This window comes from Martes martes (genome assembly GCF_963455335.1).
Source record: "Martes martes genome assembly, chromosome: 7".
In the NCBI taxonomy this organism is placed as follows: domain Eukaryota; kingdom Metazoa; phylum Chordata; class Mammalia; order Carnivora; family Mustelidae; genus Martes; species Martes martes.
In genome coordinates, this window is record NC_137894.1 from 59,940,082 (window position 1) to 59,957,785 (window position 17,704).

General features: G+C 47.6%; 2 protein-coding genes across 3 annotated transcripts in view; one reads left to right on the plus strand and one right to left on the minus strand.

The window, feature by feature from the left end:
• DNAJC17 (DnaJ heat shock protein family (Hsp40) member C17) overlaps nt 1-10,436 on the minus strand; it is a 41,768-nt gene extending 31,332 nt beyond the window's left edge. The window contains exon 1 of the mRNA XM_080807707.1: nt 10,329-10,436. Within this exon, the coding sequence (XP_080663833.1) occupies nt 10,329-10,406 (78 nt within the window). The 5' untranslated portion in view covers nt 10,407-10,436. The remainder of the gene's footprint in view (nt 1-10,328) is intronic.
• Nucleotides 10,437-10,680: 244 nt separating this feature from the next.
• ZFYVE19 (zinc finger FYVE-type containing 19) lies at nt 10,681-17,389 on the plus strand. 2 transcript variants are annotated; one of them, XM_080807705.1, is made up of 11 exons: nt 10,681-10,834; nt 12,044-12,165; nt 12,333-12,386; nt 12,760-12,878; nt 12,977-13,122; nt 13,462-13,570; nt 15,183-15,392; nt 15,831-15,910; nt 16,241-16,339; nt 16,461-16,588; nt 16,673-17,389. In XM_080807705.1, exons 1-11 carry the CDS (start codon nt 10,781-10,783, stop codon nt 16,749-16,751), a joined length of 1,200 nt encoding a protein of 399 aa, XP_080663831.1. In that variant the 5' UTR covers nt 10,681-10,780; the 3' UTR covers nt 16,752-17,389. The 2 variants fall into 2 exon arrangements, with proteins under 2 accessions (XP_080663831.1, XP_080663832.1); XM_080807706.1 differs by lacking the exon at nt 15,183-15,392 and having other exon boundaries at nt 10,746-10,834.
• The last annotated feature ends 315 nt before the right edge of the window (nt 17,390-17,704 follow it).

Sequence of the window (17,704 nt, forward strand, 5' to 3'; positions counted from 1 at the left end):
CCCTGTGTTAGGGTCAGACTCCAAAATCTTTGCGCACCTGCTTCCCTCAGGTTGTAGACTCTTACCCCCTCACATCTGCCACATATCTTGGATCTGGCTGCTCTACACTTTTCCCCACTGCTTGCGGTCACCCTCAACCCCTGGAGACTTGGGTCCCCAGACCCAAAGCTGTTCTCTCTGCCCCATCTCTGCCATTTTTCAGGGTGAGAACTCCTCCTCTCTAGGCCTTGGTATTTCCAACATCTCATTCATTTCTTTTTTCCCCATAAAAACAAATTTATCTTAGTAGAAAGGAGTGAGTCAATTTAAAGAAAAATAATAATAACTAGATAACAGTACTCAGGAAGAGCAAAAACTGGGAAAGCAATTACAGAGATGGAGACTACTTTGTTTTTGTTTTTTAAGATTTATTTATCAGGGTGCCTGGGTAAGCTCAGCATCCGACTCTTGGTTGCGGCTCAGATCATGATCTCAGAGTCCCAGGATCAAGCCCAAGTCAGGCTCCACACTCGGCGGAGAGCCTGCTTGAGATTCTCTCCCCTTCCTCTGCCCTTCTCCCAGCTTGCCCTCTCTCTCTCTTTCTCTCTCTCTCAGGAGGGGCAGAGACAGAGAATTTGAAGCAGACTCCCCACTGGGCCACCCAGGCACCTCTTTTTGTTTAAGATTTACTTTTAAATAATCTCTACACCCAATGTGGGGCTCGAACTTATGATCCCAAGATCAAGAGTCCCATGCTCTACCAACTGAGCCAGCCAGGCATCCCTGGATGGAGCATATTTTGAATGCTGCCTTAGCTGAAATGAAAACTGCACTGTGGTAGTTTGAACACACATTTTAAAGTACTCCCTCAGGCTGTCTAGATCAGCTTAATACTTGCCAGTATTTACTGACAAGTTCACCGGGGCTGGGCAGCTTTACTCAGAGGCAAACCTCCTTGTGTCACAGACAGAGTCATGAGGTTCTCTGGGGCTCACAGACCCATCTCTTATTGCCCTAATCACTCCTGAAGTGTGGGTCATGAAGAAAGTTCTGAAAGAGAAGTGGTAAATTGGGGTTTGGGCAAGCACTCTGCATTTATTAGCTACCTTATGCTGGGCAAATCAATTAAACTTTTGAGTCTTAGTTTTCTCATCTATAAATTGGACCTAATAGTCCTTGCCTATCTCACAGGCCTGTCTTGAAGATCACATCAAATGAGGTAATTTATGTGAAAGCACTCTGGTGTCATATTAATGTGAGGTATTATCTTGAATGCTAATGAGTAACTTGCAGCTTATAAACACGTATGAATCATTCCTTTTGACTTAACAGGCAGCCAAGTAACTTCAAAAATCCAGAGCTCAAGCCATACAACAAAACCCAGGAGTCAGTTAACTATCAGAGAGATGCTGGGAAGACTTGGGATCTACTCCCGGGATGGCCCAGTGCTAGTCATTAGTGAACGAGTGACTGCCATCAAGAGAAACCAGGCTCAGTGCCCAACCTCAAGGCCTCAAAGCCTGGTCTGGAAGTAAGAAGCTTTGGGAAAGCCTCCTGTTGAAGACAGTAGACTGAGTCAGGAACACCTCAAATCCAGAAATGGTTCCCAGATGTCCACAGAATCAAGTCCAACCACTGTGACGCCTAGAGGTCCAAGGATACCACATTTTCCAGATTGATCTCCTGCCATATCTTCAACACTCCCTAGGCAATTGCCCCATTCCTTGTCATGCCAGGCGTTTTGACTTCTATACCTACATGCTCCTGTTCCCTGAAGCCCTTCTCTATCCTCTGTTCTCAAAGACTCCTCTTAATTCTGGAAGAAAGAATGTTGGTGTATCCCCTTCTAGAGTATAACAGAAATATGGAGTTTAAATAAAGGTATTAGCTAGCATACAAGAAAAATAGCCTTTTCCTTAAAATAACTTACATGCTATAATTTAACATCTTTTCCTGAAAAGTCTGGTAAACAGACTTAAAATGTGAGTCTTGAAAGAGTTCATCAAAATGCATTTTCAAGCACATGGCTTCATCAAGTACTACTTGCCAAGAAACCGTGAGTTACATACCCTTCAAGGGCTTCAAATGAAAGGTAAGGCTATAACAGACAACAAAGACATGTGTCAGCTGTACAGAAGTGGGAAGAATATTAAACTGGGGCACCAGTCTGGGTCTGATGCTTACTCTCTGGGTGATGTCAAGCAAGTTCCATAACCTCTCTGGACCTGAATCCTCCCATCTATAAAACGAAGAGAGTCAACGACTGTGAAGATCCCTGCTGCAATATCTTCTTTTCTCTCCTCAAGGTCTTGCACAAAAACACCTCCTCAGGGAAGTCTTCCCTGATCCTGCCATTGTATGACTCATACCTTCTTGATTCCCACAGCATTTTCCTTAAATACTTTAATGGAACCTCTTTAATTCTACCTCAACATCCATTGTTCACTATGCTAAGTGAGCTGGCAGAAAGCAAACTTATGTCTTACTCAGCTCTAAACCCCAGGATGCCCACATGATACCTTGTCCTTCGTGATATATTCCACTCACCTGTAGATCTGAACTGAACAGTGGACTCTGCTGATCCTCAGTTTTGTTCTACCTGATTCCTCACGTCCTTTCTACCTGGACTGCTGCAAGAATCACTGAGCCAGCACTGGTCTGTCAGGACTGGAATGGGCGGGAGGGCTGAGGGGTGGAGGGCACCCTTAGACATGAGTTGTGGTAAATGTGTATTTGACTTTAGTGCTTACAGTGTAAGGAAGGTGGAAGGGCAATGTTCACAAGAGCGAACATATAGTGAGTGTTCACTCTGTGGCCAGGTGCCATGTTAAATGCTTGACCTGGATCAAGCCTCATAATAACGCTGGCAGGGAGGGATTGCCATCATTCCCATTTTGCAGACAGGGAAGCCAAGGCACACAGAGGTAAAATATTTGATCAAGGTCACAACTAGGTAAGTCATGGAGTCAATGACTTATAATGACTTTGGAGTCAAAGTCCACTTTCCTAACTATCGCTGCTAGTAAGTACAAAGGTGGTGATTAAAGCACATTTACAATTCTCAACATTGCTTGATGCTCTGTATTATAATTTCCATCCACCTTTGACACATGGTAGATGTAACAAACAACAATTCCTGACCTTTCTTGTTAAGATTGGTTAGAAAAATTGTTACTTTCTATATCAAGTTACACTCTCTAAGGAATGATCATCTGATTAGAAAGCATCAACTTCTAGAATCATCAACTTTAACCTCTGAGTTCCAAAATGATGGGCCATAGGAACAAGGGATGGAGAAGGTGGAAACAGGCAAGATGGGGCAAAGCTACAGGGACCGTTCTCTTCACATCTGTATCTCTAGCACCAGACTCAGGCTGACACATGGTAGGCACTTCATAAAAGTGTGTGGAATCAGATGTTTGTGGGGAATGTTTCCACGCTCCTCTGAAACACATGTGGAGAACAAGAAAGGAAACCAAAAAGAAACAGGGAGAACACTGTAAAGTTTGATTTGATAAAGGTCCAATGTTCTGGGCAGGGCATGGAGCACATAGCACGGAAGAGTGGGGCGAGGGGTGCAAGGAGAGAGACAGGCAATCCTCCCAAGTGGTGAGAGTATAAGTTGGTACTACCTCTCTGAAAGACAACTTTGGAAAAGATGGCCAGTCGGTAGAGCATTCAGCTCTGGATCTCAGGGTTGTGGGTTTGAGCTCCATGTTGGATGTACAGATTACTTTTAAAAAGTTTTTTTTCAGGGGACGCCTGGGTGGCTCAGTTGGTTAAACGGCTCAGGTCATGATCCCAGCATCCTGGGATCAAGTCCCACATCAGGCTCCTTGCTCAGCAGGGAGCCTGCTTCTCCCTCTGCCTCTGCCTGCCTCTCTGTCTGCCTGTGCTCACTCTCTCTGACAAGTAAATAAATAAAATCTTTAAAAAAAAAAAAAAAAGTTTTTTTCAGGAACGCCTGGGTGGCTCAGTTGGTTAAGCGGCTGCCTTCGGCTCAGGTCATGATCCTAGCGTCCTGGGATCGAGTCCCACATCGGGCTCCTTGCTAGGCGGGGAGCCTGCTTCTCCCTCTGCCTCTGTCTGCCTGTGCTCGCTCGCTCTCTCTCTAACAAATAAATAAAATAAATTTTAAAAAAGATTTTTAAAAAATAAAAAAAATAAAAAAAGTTTTTTTCAGGGGCGCCTGGGTGGCTTAGGCGTTAAGCGTCTGCCTTTGGCTCAGGTCACAATCCCAGTGTCATGGGATTGAGCCCCACATCGGGCTCCCTGCTCAGCAGGAAGCCTGATTCTCCCTCTCCCAGTCCCCCTGCTTGTGTTCTTTCTCTCACTGTGTGTTTGTCTCTCTCTCTGTCAAATAAATAAATCTTTAAAAAAAAGAAAAAAATTATTTCTAAAAAAAAAATTTTCCAGAGCTTTTTAAGTTGTATTTTTTTTTTTAAAGATTTATTTATTTGAGGGGCGCCTGGGTGGCTCAGTGGGTTAAAGCCTCTGCCTTCAGCTCAGGTCATGGTCCCAGGGTCCTGGGATCGAGCCCCGCATCTGGCTCTCTGCTCCGCAAGGAGCCTGCTTTCTCCTCTCTCTCTGCCTCTCTGCCTACTTGTGATCTCTGTCTGTCAGATAAATAAATAAAATCTTTAAAGAAAAAAAAATATATATATAGCAAAGTAAGGGTGTGGGATACCTAATTTAAATTGGTGGTCGGGAAAGGCTCTCTGAGGGTGTTATACTTGAAGAGCGATCTGAATAAGGTGCACACATGAGATACAGATATACAACTGCCAGAGAATGTTCTAAGCAGAAGGATTTACAGGTATAAAGGCCCTGAAGCAAGAATGTGTTAGGAGAGTTTGAAAAAAACCACTGGAGGCCCATTTCACACCCAGTAGGAAAGGTATTACCTCCCAAAAAAGAGACAATAGCAAGTATTGTGGAGGATGTAGAGAAATTGGAGCCCTTGTGCACGCTGGTGGGAATGTGCAATGGTGTAGCTGCTGTGGAAGGCAGTATGGAGTTTCCCCAAAACATTATACATCGAGTTATCATATGATCCAGCAATTCCACTTAGGGGTATAGATCCAAAAGATTTGAAAGCAAGACTTTTTTTTTTAAGATTTTATTTATTTATTTGACAGACAGAGAGATCACAAGTAGGCAGAGAGGCAGGCAGAGAGAGAGGGGGAAGCAGGCTCCCCGCTGAGCAGAGAGCCCAATGCGGGGCTCGATCCCAGGACCCTGAGATCATGACTCGAGCCAAAGGCAGAGGCTTAACCCACTGAGCCACCCAGGCACCCCAAGACTTTTTTTTTTTTTAAAGATTTTATTTAGGGGCACCTGGCTGGCTCAATGTGTTAAAGCTTCTGCCTTCAGCTCAGGTCATGATCCCAGGGTCCTGGGATCGAGCCCCACATGGGGCTCTCTGCTCAACGGGGAGCCTGCTTCCTCCTCTCTCTCTCTGCCTGCCTCTCTGCCTACTTGTGATCTCTGTCTGTCAAATAAATAAATAAAATCTTAAAAAAAATAAAATAAAGATTTTATTTATTTACTCATGAGAGACAGAGAGAGAGGCAGAGGCAGAGGGAGAAGCAGGCTCTCCACTGAGCAGGGAGCCCGATGTGGGGCTCTTTTCCAGGACCCTGGGATCATGACCTGAGCCGAAGGCAGATGCTTAACCCACTGAGCCACCCAGGTGCCCCGAAAGCAAGACTTTAATATTTATATACTTATGTTCACAGGAGCGTTATTCACAATAGTCAAAAGGTAGAAATCATCCAATGTCTGTCAACAGATGAATGGATAAACAAAATGTGGTGATGTGGTATATACATTCATTGAAATATTATTCAAACTTAGAAAGATGGGGGGATGCCTGGCTGGCTCAGTCAGCAGAGCATGCATCTCTTGATCTCAGGGTTGTTGAGTTCCAGCCCCATGCTGGGTGTAGAGATTACTTAAAAAAATAAAATCTTGGGATGTCCGACATTGGGCTCCTTGCTCAGCGGAGAACCTGCTTCTCTCCCTCTCCCTGCCGTTCCCCTATTTGTGCTCTTTCTCTCTCTCTCTCTGACAAATACATAAATAAAATCTTAAAAATAAGTAAATAAAATTTTAAAAATATATACATATTTAAATAAAAAAATAAAAAGGAAGGAAATACTGATAAATGCAACAACATGGTTGAAATTTGAGAAAACTGTTAAGCAAAAAAAGCCAGACACAAAAGAACAAAGATATGGTATTTGTACATTCACTTACATGAGGTACATAGAATAGTCAAGTTCACAGAGAAAAGAAGTAGAATAGTAGAGAAGGGAATGGGGAGTTAATGTTTAATGCTATGGAATTTCAGTGTGGGATGATGGAAAAGTTCTGGAGATGGACAGTGGTGACTGTTGTACAACAATGGGTATGTACTTAATGCCACCAGAATTGTGCAGTCAAAAAGGGTTAAGATGATAAATTTTATGTTATGCATATTTCAGCACAATTTAAAAAAAGTCACAGGAGGACTGAGATGGCAAGAGCTTAGTGAGCAAGGGAAGGATGACAGGGAACATGAAGGAAAGGTAACATGGGCCCTACAGGCCAGGGAAGGCCTTCAGGTTTTCTTTCTTTTTTCTAAGATTTATTTGAGAGAAAGGGAGACAGAGAAGGAGCATTAAGTATGGCGTAGGCGGGAGGGAAAGAGAGAAGTAGGCTCCCTGCTGGGGCTCGATCCCAGGACCCCGGGATCATGACCTGAGTCGAAGGCAGACACTAACTGACTGAGCCACCCAGACGCCCTTGATTCACATTTTTAATGGCTCACTCTGGCTGCTGTGTGAAGAGGCTTAAGGTGGCAAGACAGAACTAGAAAAAGGGCCAGAAGGCCACTGCAGTCACCCAGGTAATTCCTGAGATTAATTCAGAATCTCTTGAAGGTTTCCAAATGGCATTAATCATGATGTACTCTTCATCTTGGCAGAGAAGATGGGGGCCTTTCCCAGGACAGAGCCCTGCTCCAACAGAGACTGAGTGTGTGCGTGAGTGGGTAGGGGAGCACGCATGCACACAGGCACACACACAGGCACGTGCCCATGTGCAGGTAAGAATAAGGGGCTCACTGCTTCAGGTTCTAGCAAGGAACTGAATTCCCAGGGCATGATCCTCTCCCCAGGAGCACTTCCACACCAAATCTAGGTCTTCAATTCAAGGCTTTTCTATAAGAAGATATTATTATATAGGAGATAATACCTGCCTATCTCCTCTGAGGCTGGAATGGGAACAAAAATCTCTACCTAGGAATTGCTGAGCCTCTAAATTTCCACCAATGGTGGTGTTTAGCCCACTTCTGGGCCTCCTTGGTTTCTTACACCAGGACGATGGCAGAGGGGGAAGTTTCATGTGAAAGGTGGAGCTGACCTTGCCCCTAACTCTAATAGGGGTAGGCAAACTTTTTCCGTAAAAGGCCAAAAATTTTAGGAGGCCAAATATGGTCTTTGTCAAACAATCTTCCTTGTGCTGGTTTTGGTTTGGTTTGATTAGTTGGTTGTTTTCATCATAAAATATATATAACAGGGGCGCCTGGGTGGCTCAGTCAGTTGAGCCTCTGACTCTTGACTTTGGCTCATGTCATGATCTCAGGGTCATGACACTTAGCCCTGCGTCAGGCAAGCATGGAGCATGCTTGGGATTCTCTCCTTCTCTCTGTCCTTCCCCCTGCAGTTCATCCTCTCCTTCTCTCTCTCTCTCTTAAAAAAAAAAAAAAATATATATATATATATATATATATATATATATATATGTGAGAGAGAGAGAGAGAGAATACACACATACATATATATAAATGTTTTAATTTAAAAAATAAAATATTTTAATTTTTAAATAAAAAAATTTTAATTAAAAAAATAAAATATGGTGCGCCTGGGTGCCTCAGTGAGTTAAAGCCTCTGCCTTCAGCTCAGGTCATGGTCCCAGGGTCCTGGGAATGAGCCCCACATCGGGCTCTCTGCTCAGCAGGGAGCCTGCTTCCCTTTCTCTCTGCCTACTTGTGATCTGTCTGTCAAATAAATAAAATCTAAAAAAAAAAAAAATCTTAAAAAAGAAATAAAATATACATAACATAAAAGTTACCATTTTAGCCATTTTTAAATTTTCTTTCTTTTTTTTTTTTTTGTAGTGAGAGAGGACTCAAGAGCAGAAGGGTGAGGTTGGAGGGAGAGGGGGAGAGAGAATCTTAAGCAAGCTCCACGACCAGCACAAAGGCCCAATGTGGGGCTCCATCTCACAACCCTGAGATCACAACCTGAGCGGAAATCAAGAGTCACATGCTTAACCAACTGAGCCACCCAGGCCCTCCACCATTTTAAACACTTTTAAGTATACAGTTCTGTGGCATTAAACACATTCACATTGGCGTGTAACCAACACTGCAATTAGTCTTCAGAACTTTTTACATCCTGTAAAACCGAAACTCTGTCCAGTTAAACATTAATTCCTCATTCCACCTCCACCTTCCAGCCCGTGGCAACCACCATTCTATTTTCTATCTCAGGAATCTGACTACTCAAAGAACCTCATATAAAAGGAAACTCACATAAGAAATGGTGGACAGTTGGGTTGCTTCCACCTTTTAGCTATTATGAATAATGCCACTATGAACATGGGTGTACAAATATCTATTTAAGTCTCTTTCAATTCTTTTGGGTATATACACAGAAGCAAAACTGCTGAATCGTATGATAATTCTGTGTTTAATTTTTTTGAGGACTCAACACACTGTTTTCCACAGCAGATGCATCCACCACCAACAATGCACAAGCATTCCAATTTCTCCACATCTTTGTCCACACCTGTAACTTTCTGTGTTTCGTTGGTTGTTTTTTTTAGTAATAGCCATTGTAATGGGTGTAAAGTGGTATCTTACTGTGGTTTTGCCTTGTATTTACCTAATGATTAGCAGTACTGAACATCTTTTCAAGTACTTACTGGCCATTTATGTATCCTCTTAAGGAATTTACTATGTTCTCCATTATTTTATAGTTGTGCCTCGCCTACTGACAAGTAGGAACAGCACCTTTTACCCTTTATAAACCGCCTTCTCACATATTCCTTATCTTATCTGAGTGAAAACTGGATACTGGCCTGCTTAGACCTTGGTCTCTTGTCTAGACAATGGCCTCACCCAACTCCCTTAGTAGCAGCTCATCTACCCACCCCCACCTCTGAGTGATAGACACATCAACAGCTCCCAACCTCCTTCCTCAGAAGTTCTCGATTTCAGGGTTCCAACACACAGGCAGGATTTGATGCAAAATGTCCAAAATAATTTCTCACTATTAATGAAGTACATATTAAACAGTTTACAAATGTAGAGCATTCAGAATAGTGCCCAGCACATAGGAAGCACTATATAGGTGTTAGGCATTATTAATATTAACTTTTAAGAGTTATAAGACAGGTCTAGCAGATGCTTTTGGTGCTCTGTACACATCAATGGCCAACTTCTGATTTCAGCTGCAGCTGCAGGAGTCAGTGATGTGCAGGCTGACAGCATCTCTCCCCCAGGACCCTACTGATCTTGCCCAGAGCTTCCTCTTCTCACAAGCTCACACAGCTCATGAAGTATAGGGACATTCGAAGGCATTAACTTTCACCTGATGAATTATTCGCCTCCCTTCCCTACATTGCTACAACCTCCACCGTTATCCAGGGGATGATAACACAAATCCTAATTACAGCTTGATCAGTTAGAATCCCACTCCCTGTCACCTTTATCAACACCTTCCCGTGGAACTCCAGGCCCCCTCGCTTTACTCTTCTGATCCTCCCGCTTTGAGCTCACTAGCACATTTTCAGAGGGCAACAATGGGCTGGGCTGGAAAACAGATGGCAGAATCACAGGTTACACTGCCAAGAAAGGTATGGCAAGGGAGGGCAGGAGCCTTGAGACAGGACTTTTTTCCGCCCTAGGCTTAAGCAGAGTTAAGTCAGCCTTCAGGGGGTGACTGTAAGAAGTAGCTCAAGGGAGAAAAAGCAAAAGCAGACTCAAGAGGCTGACACTGCGCAGGCGCAGGGAGGGGACTAGGGTTCCCTCTCAGCTCACCCAGCTACCTCTCCTAGGCAAAGGCCAGAGGAAGAGCACCCAGTGCTAGAAGCCTCCCTTCTGGGTACCCCAACTCCTCGTGAGGCTCTCAGACCGTCCAGGAAACGTCTGGGAAACCACCTTCTGAGGCTGTCGGGCCGTCCCTCATTCCCCGCCTAGGGCCCGCCGGAACTTGTAAAGCGGGTGCCAGCGCTGGCGAGGCTCCAGGAGAGAAAGGGCCACCAGGCCGGTCGGATTCGGCCCTCCTCGCCACGGTTCTCACCTCTTTGTCCGCCGCTTTCTCCTCGATACCTAACAGCGCGTACAGGTCCATCTGTAAGAGCTCCTTGGCCACCGCCATGGTTCCAACCCTGACTGGATTCGTACTACAACTCCCAAGAGCCTAAGCGTGCGTAGGGATTCCCCAGGACTGTCACCCGAAACGGGATGAGTGGCGCTTAGACCCCTGGGAAATGTGTTCTGGACCAGGCTTGACTGTCTCTGAGGGAAGGGAGCAGCCGCGAATGAACTACGACTCCCAGCAGCCCTCGCGACTGCCGCAGCCACTCTCCGGCTAGCGTAGCCGAACGCGATTTTGCTGCGGGAGGCTGCCCCAAGCCCGCGCGTGGGGGCGTGGGACGGGGGCGGAGCTTAGTGAAACTCGGAGGGTCCCGGGACGTCGCCGGAGCGATCTCTCAGCTCTGTGGAACCTGCGGTGACTAGCCGGCCACCGGAATGGAGAGTAGGTGCTACGGCTGCGCTGTCAAGTTTACCCTCTTCAAGAAGGAGGCGAGTCTTCTCCCCGCGGGCTAGAGGGCCAGGGAGGATGTGGAGTGGAGGAAAAGCACAGGATTTGGAAGTCCGTAGTTGTGATTTTATGGCCCTTTTCCAGCTGTGTGGTTTTGATGAAGTCACTGAACCTCAGTTTCCATTTCTGTAAAATGGGCTTAACGCTCCCTCGCCTTCGGGGTTGACATGAAGGTCCAGAGAGGTGCTGCGGGTGAAAGTGCCCTATAAACTGTAGAGCACGCTCCTGTCCTTTCTAGAAAGGTAGGCTTTCCTGTCCACCAGGTGTAATATGCAGCTGTTTCCTTCCCTCCACCCTGCTCCTCCGCAGCCCAGTCTTAGTTACTATCCTGTGACCACCCATCACACTATGCCCGTTACTCCCTTTGCTCTGAAACCTTCACCGTCATGCAGCCTGCCCTTCCTTCTGCTCCCGGAGCACCCTGGCAAAGTCTCTCTTGTTCTCTGCACCGGCCCCTAAGTTCTCCGGGTAAACTATAGGCTTCCTCTGCTAACTTGTGACCAGGAGATAGAAACCAGATTGGATGAATGAATAGCAGTAGGAATGCAGATCTGTGTAGCACTTAGAAATCTGGGTTTTGGAATCAGGGTGGTCAGGGGTCAGATTTGAGCTCTGCTGTCTCATTCATGGAGTGAGCTTGGTTTGGACAAGTTATGTAACCCCTCTGACCCCATCTAAGATAGGAATAATAATGGTAGTCATCAGGATTAAGTAAAGTAGTGTGTATTAATTATATGGATTATATCAGATGATGAATATTAAGTACTGAATTTAATGCCTGGCACACAGTAAGTGCTTAATAAATAGAGGCTATTGTTATCCCATACTGAAGCCAAGCCACCCTTCATCTCTGCTGAGGCAGAGGAGGCAGGGACTCTATACTCTTTGATACTCCTTTGTTGAAGAGTCAGTGACTTGCAGCATAAAGTTTTTCCTGTTTGTTTTCTACACCCCAGCGTCAGGGAATTGAAGACAGAGTAGAAAGCATGGAAATTCTGCATAAAGTTTTATTTGATTTGAATAAATCCACCCCTGTCTCTCCCCAGGCCTTAGGGGCCCCACTGCTCATCCTCCTCCCAGCAGCTGGTCACAACTTCAGTGCCTTTCCTCTCTGTGCGCTTGGAGAGTCACAGGGAGGAGTCTGCAGGGGAGGGTGAGAGATGGAACCTCCTACTTCGTGTTTCTTGTAGTATGGCTGTAAGAACTGTGGCCGGGCCTTCTGTTCTGGCTGCCTTAGCTTCAGTGCAGTGGTGCCTCGGACTGGGAATACCCAACAGAAAGTCTGCAAGCAGTGCCACGAGGTCCTGACCAGGTGAGAAGTTGACGTGAGCAAGGGTTTAGCCAAGCATGGTACCAGTCGGCTGGCCAGCCCACACAGCTTTGAGCTCTGTGGCTAGAGATCAGCTCAGGAAGTGTTTGGGGTGGGAGGCATTGACTGGCAGATGGCGGGACTTCTGATACCAGATTTCTTCCCTATAGAGGGTCATCTCCTGCCAATGCTTCCAAGTGGTCACCACCTCAGAACTATAAGAAGTAAGTGCTGAATGGACAGAGACAAATAGGGATGGGAAAAAGACAAAGGAGCCATAGGGCAGGACTCTCTTCCCATCCTCTAGATCAAATGAGCACAGGGTCAAGACCTGCTCACAGGTCCTGACTGCCCTTTTGGGCTCAGTAGCTTCTCAGCCCTTGCCCCAAAAACATTTCTTGGTAGACCTTGTCCTCTCAGCCAGACCCTCTGATTGGTCAGCTGGATTGGGCTGCAGGGTGACATGAATGAGGCCCACAGAATATTGTCCACTGGAGGCCTCCCTGGATGCCTAGAAGTGATTTGAATGGGAAATGAGTGGGTGCCTTCACCCCTCCCTTCTGCATTCTTCAAGAGCCTTATCTCATACCCTGCCAGGCGTGTGGCTGCCTTGGAAGCCAAGCAGAAGCCCAGCACTCCCCAGAGCCAGGGACTGATCCATCAAGACCAAGTTATCGCTGAGCGCCTAGCACGGCTCCGGCAACAGAACAAGCCCAGTGAGTGGGGGCAGACTGGGTGACCTAAAAGAACCATCCAGGCCTCCTGGGACTAGGATTCCTCAGGATCTTACAGGGCTTCTCCCTACCACTTTCAGAGTCAGTGGCCTCGCAGGCGGAGATAGAAGCCAGGCTAGCTGCGCTGAGGGATGAACCCCGGGGTTCCATCCCTTCCACCCAAGAAATGGAGGCACGGCTTGCTGCACTGCAGGGCAGAGTTCTACCTTCTCAGACCCCCCAGCTTGTGAGTTCTTGGGGGGGTACAGGGGTCCTAGGATAAGGACCTTGCAGAAGCCCAGACACATGTATGCTTATGTACTTCATAGAAGTTGGCAAAACCTCCCCACCCCAACCTCATGATCCTCAGGCCTGCTTTGAGGCCAAGGAACCAGGGACAAGCAGCATGATGGGGTGGGACAGGAAAGAATGGCCAGATTTACTCAATTATGTGGGCCCTGGATTAGTCCCCTTTCCCTGAGCTTTGGAAACATCAGCATCCACCCCTAACTGAGACTGTTCTGCGCCTTACGGTGTTGCTTTTCCCTCTGCCCTGCTCCCCACTGAAGTTCCTTCCTCTGAGCAGGCACATCAGCCACCAGACACCAGGACCCAAGCCCAGCAGGCACAGGATCTGCTGACAGAGCTGGCAGCACAAGTGGCTATTGATGAGAGCTGTCAACGAGGAGGCCCAGGTAACTTCTCCACCTGGGTCCCCCAGGGACCTGCCCCCTACTCTTTCCCCAAGTAGGATGGGCTCTGCTGCCCACCCTCTGGGACACACATATAAATCAGAGAACAATCAACATTGTAAATTATGATTTACTCGAACAGGAGTCAGTGTAAGCCTCGCAGATGAGTGTGTGGACTTTCGAATCAGAGGGTGATTTCTTATTCTACCACTTAAACTAGCTCTGTGACCCTGGGAAAGTTATATGACCTAAGTCTCACTAGCCTCGTCTATAAAAATGGAAGTATATGTATATGTAGTAAAGTATATGTAGTAAAACCCACCTCATGGGGAAATCACAAGAATTAAATGAGCTAATCTAATAAGCACTTAATGCCCCGCCTGGTTCATAGTAAGTGGTCAGCAAATGTTCTCTGCAATGATGATGATGATAAGGATGAGGAATAGTCTACTTAAATTTAATTAAAATTCAGTGAAATTTGGGGCACCTGGGTGGCTCAGTCAGTTAAGCATCTGACTCTTGATCTCAGTTTAGATCTTGATCTCAGGGTTGTGAGTTTGAACCCTGCATCAGGCTCCACACTGCACATGAAGCCTACTTTAAAACAAACAAACAAAACAAACAAACAAACAAACAAAAACTAATAATAATTAAATGAAATTTAAAACTCAGTTCCTCCGTGGTACCAGCCACATTTCAAATGCTATTGAACGACAATCTTGGGCAGCACAAATACAATGATATGGAACATTTCTGTTATTATAAAAAATCCTATTGGAAAAAATTCCAAATGCTTCAGAGCAGGAGTTCTTAACCAGGGATGATTTCTCAGGGATGATTACCTGAAGACCCTCTGGTCACAGCTTAGAGGGTGCAACTGGCACCTAGCAAGCAAAGGCTAGGGATACTGCCCAACATCCATAAAGTGCCTGGGACAGTCCCCACAACAGAATTGTCCTGTCCAAAATAGCAGTGAACCAAAATTGAGAAGCTCTGCTTTAGAGACATAATCTCATTGAATAGCCTCCATAATCTTGTACATACTTTTATTATCCATATTTTATAAACAAAATGAAGGCCTGGTGAGCTTAAGGAACTTGACCGAGGTCACAGGTATTACGTGGCAGCACTGGGACTTGAGCTCAAAGCTGTCTGATTTTGAACCTCTTGCTCTGAAACACTGAGCTCAAGGGGACGGTGTCAGAGCCACACCCACTCGGTTAGAATTCTTCCTGCCTCCTACCACAGAAAAGCGCATCCTCTCTCATGTCCTCTCTGCTGCCCTCTGGAAATACTCATGCCAGCCTGTATGGCAGGAAACTGGCTGAGTAGCTTAGCATTTCCATATCCTCATCTTTTTGGGCAACATGTAAAAATACCAGGAGTGGGGGTGGATATAGTTGGAAAAAAAACATTTCGAGGATTACTAATATTTTACACTTGGAAAAATGGAGGAAAGATTGATTTTATTGGTAATATAAGCCACAGGAGCTAATGCTGAGCAAAAAGCTGGTAATCTATGGTTTTTAAAAAAGAAGTTGAGAAACAGGCTCATTGGCTTCTGATGAGAGATCTTGGAATGACTCTGCCTCCCTGACTGCTTCTCTCCTCCCAGCTGCCTCTGTCCAGAATGACCTCAACCAACGTGGCCCAGGGGGCCAGAGCACTAATTCCAAGGGGCAGACCACCTGGTCCCTGGAAGAGGAGAAGAGCAGGCTGCTGGCTGAGGCAGCAGTCGAGCTGCGAGAAGAGAACACGAGGCAGGAGAGGATCCTGGCCCTCGCCAAACGCCTGGCTGTGCTGCGGGGCGAGGACCCTGATAAAGGTAGAGGCTGGGAAGCAGCAGCTCACTCATGTCCATCAAGCAGCCACACACACACCCCCACGCCACCCTCTACAAAATGGTGACTACCGGCCATGCTGGTTCGGATGTTGGGAATTCCTGTGCCCAGGGGTCTGTTGAGCTCTGCCCAGAGCCTCAAGGAATGTACTGGGGAGAAAGAGTGGAAAAGGAGTACATAGCAGCCATCAGGGGCCCGGGACCCCCAGTCCCTTCAGATGCAAAGTCTTCTGTTCCCGTCCCCCAGCCCTGCAGGGTGGGGCATGGAAGGGCAGGATCTGATCAGTGGCAACAGAGGCTGCCTAGCTCTGGAACAAGTGCCACTGGAAAGCAAACCAACTCCTGGGGGGCAAAAGTACAGCTCCTCAGGCGAACTCTCTCCATGTTACTCGTCTCTCCTGCTCCTGTCATTCCTTCTTCAAGTGACCCTCCAGGACTATCGCCTCCCAGACAGTGATGATGAGGAGGACGAGGAGACGGCCATCCAGAGAGTCCTGCAGCAGGTGGGCCCTGCCTGACCCACCTGACCCACCTAACCAGCCCTTGTCCTGTCCCTGTCTCACTGCCCCAGTCCCCCTCTTGGCCCCATTCACCCTGCCTCTGCTGTCTGCTGAGTGGCCAGTCTGTAGCTCCGGTTCTCACTGGGGCCCCCACTGTCTCTGTGACCCAGACCTGCCTACTGGCCCCTGGATATAGGGTATCAGCTGCCACTGGCAAAAGATAAAGGAGATGGGTTGAGAAGCTAAGGCCACAGAGCACAGAAATCCTCTTGGGGAAGAGAGTCAGGGTCTAGTCCTGGAACAGGGAGCTGTACCTCTTCGCCCTGCCCACAGCTCACCGAAGAAGCTGCCCTGGATGAGGCAAGTGGCTTTAACATCCCTGTGGAGCCCACTCTCCGACCCCAGGCCCAGTCCTGCAGGGCAGAGCCTGAGGTGAGAAAAGCACCCCCACACTGGCCGCCACCACAGCCTCCCTCCCTGCCTGGCCAGCCGCTTCTGCAGCAGTCTCCCGCACACCTTCCTTCTTTCCCCCATCCCTCTTTGGTCTTGGCAGGCCCAGGCCATGGCTGCCCGGCCCGAGTCTGAGGATGAGGAGCTCCCCTGGTGCTGCATCTGCAATGAGGACGCCACCTTGCGCTGCGCTGGCTGTGATGGGGACCTCTACTGCGCCCGCTGCTTCCGGTGAGGGCGGCTGGAATGTTCTGTTGCGCTGGGAGACGTCGAGGGCCACCTGTGATCCCTGACCTGTCTCTCTCTGCTCCGCAGGGAAGGCCATGATGCCTTTGAAATTAAAGAGCACCAGACATCTCCCTACTGCCCACCGCGCACAGGCCGAGAGCACTGAGGAAACCAGGCAGGCAAGCCCACCGGCAGTGGTGCAGGCTGGTGTGCCCATCCCGGGCCCAGCCTCGGGGCGCCCCATGGGAAAGTGAGTCAGGCTAGCCTGTTCCTGGATGTGCCTCTTCCTGAGCCTCAGTGTCCCTGGAAGAAGAAAGCATTCTCCATTCAAGATGGTAACTGGGGGAAGCCAGAAGGAAGGCAGAAGTCAGGAGCCCGCCACCAGCCGGGCCTGGACTGGGAGTGAGGCATGGTAGGGAAAAGATGAGACTGAATCTAAGGGCAATGAGCCTTGAAACTTGCTCAAGGGCCCAGGACCCTTCCCTGGCACTTAGCGGATCTAATAAAAAATGTTGATGTCTTGGGCCCAGCACCTCTTCTCTCTAGAACCCTGTGGGTTCTGAGCCTCAGCCCCTGGAGAGGTGGCAAGAGCAGGATTTCCACTCAAAGTGCAGTCCTGGGGGCACCTGGGTGGCTCAGCGGGTTAAGCCTCTGCCTTCAGCTCAGGTCATGATCTCAGTGCCTGGGATCAAGCCCTGCATCAGGCTCTCTGCTCAGCAGGGAGCCTGCTTCCCCCTCTCTCTCTGCCTACTGCTCTGCCTACTTGTGATTTCTCTCTCTGTCAAATAAATAAATAAAATCTTTAAAAAAAAAAAAAAGTGCAGTCCTGTGGAGTACGGAAAAAGGTGGGACCATCCTGCAGGCTTCTCCAGGCAGGAACAGTCCCATCCACCCTGGAGGCCCCATATGAAGTAGGCAATGGATACTCGTTCAACAGATCTGAACTGTGCATCTTGCTCTGAGCACCCCAGAGTAGCCCCCAGGCTCCACCATCTTGGATTCCTCAGCCTCCCTCATACTCAGGTGGTGCAGGCACAGACACTGAATGCCCACCCTGCTTTCTGCCTTACTTCCAAATGATGCCACCTCCCTGGGCTCCTGTCCCAGGAGCCAGCCATT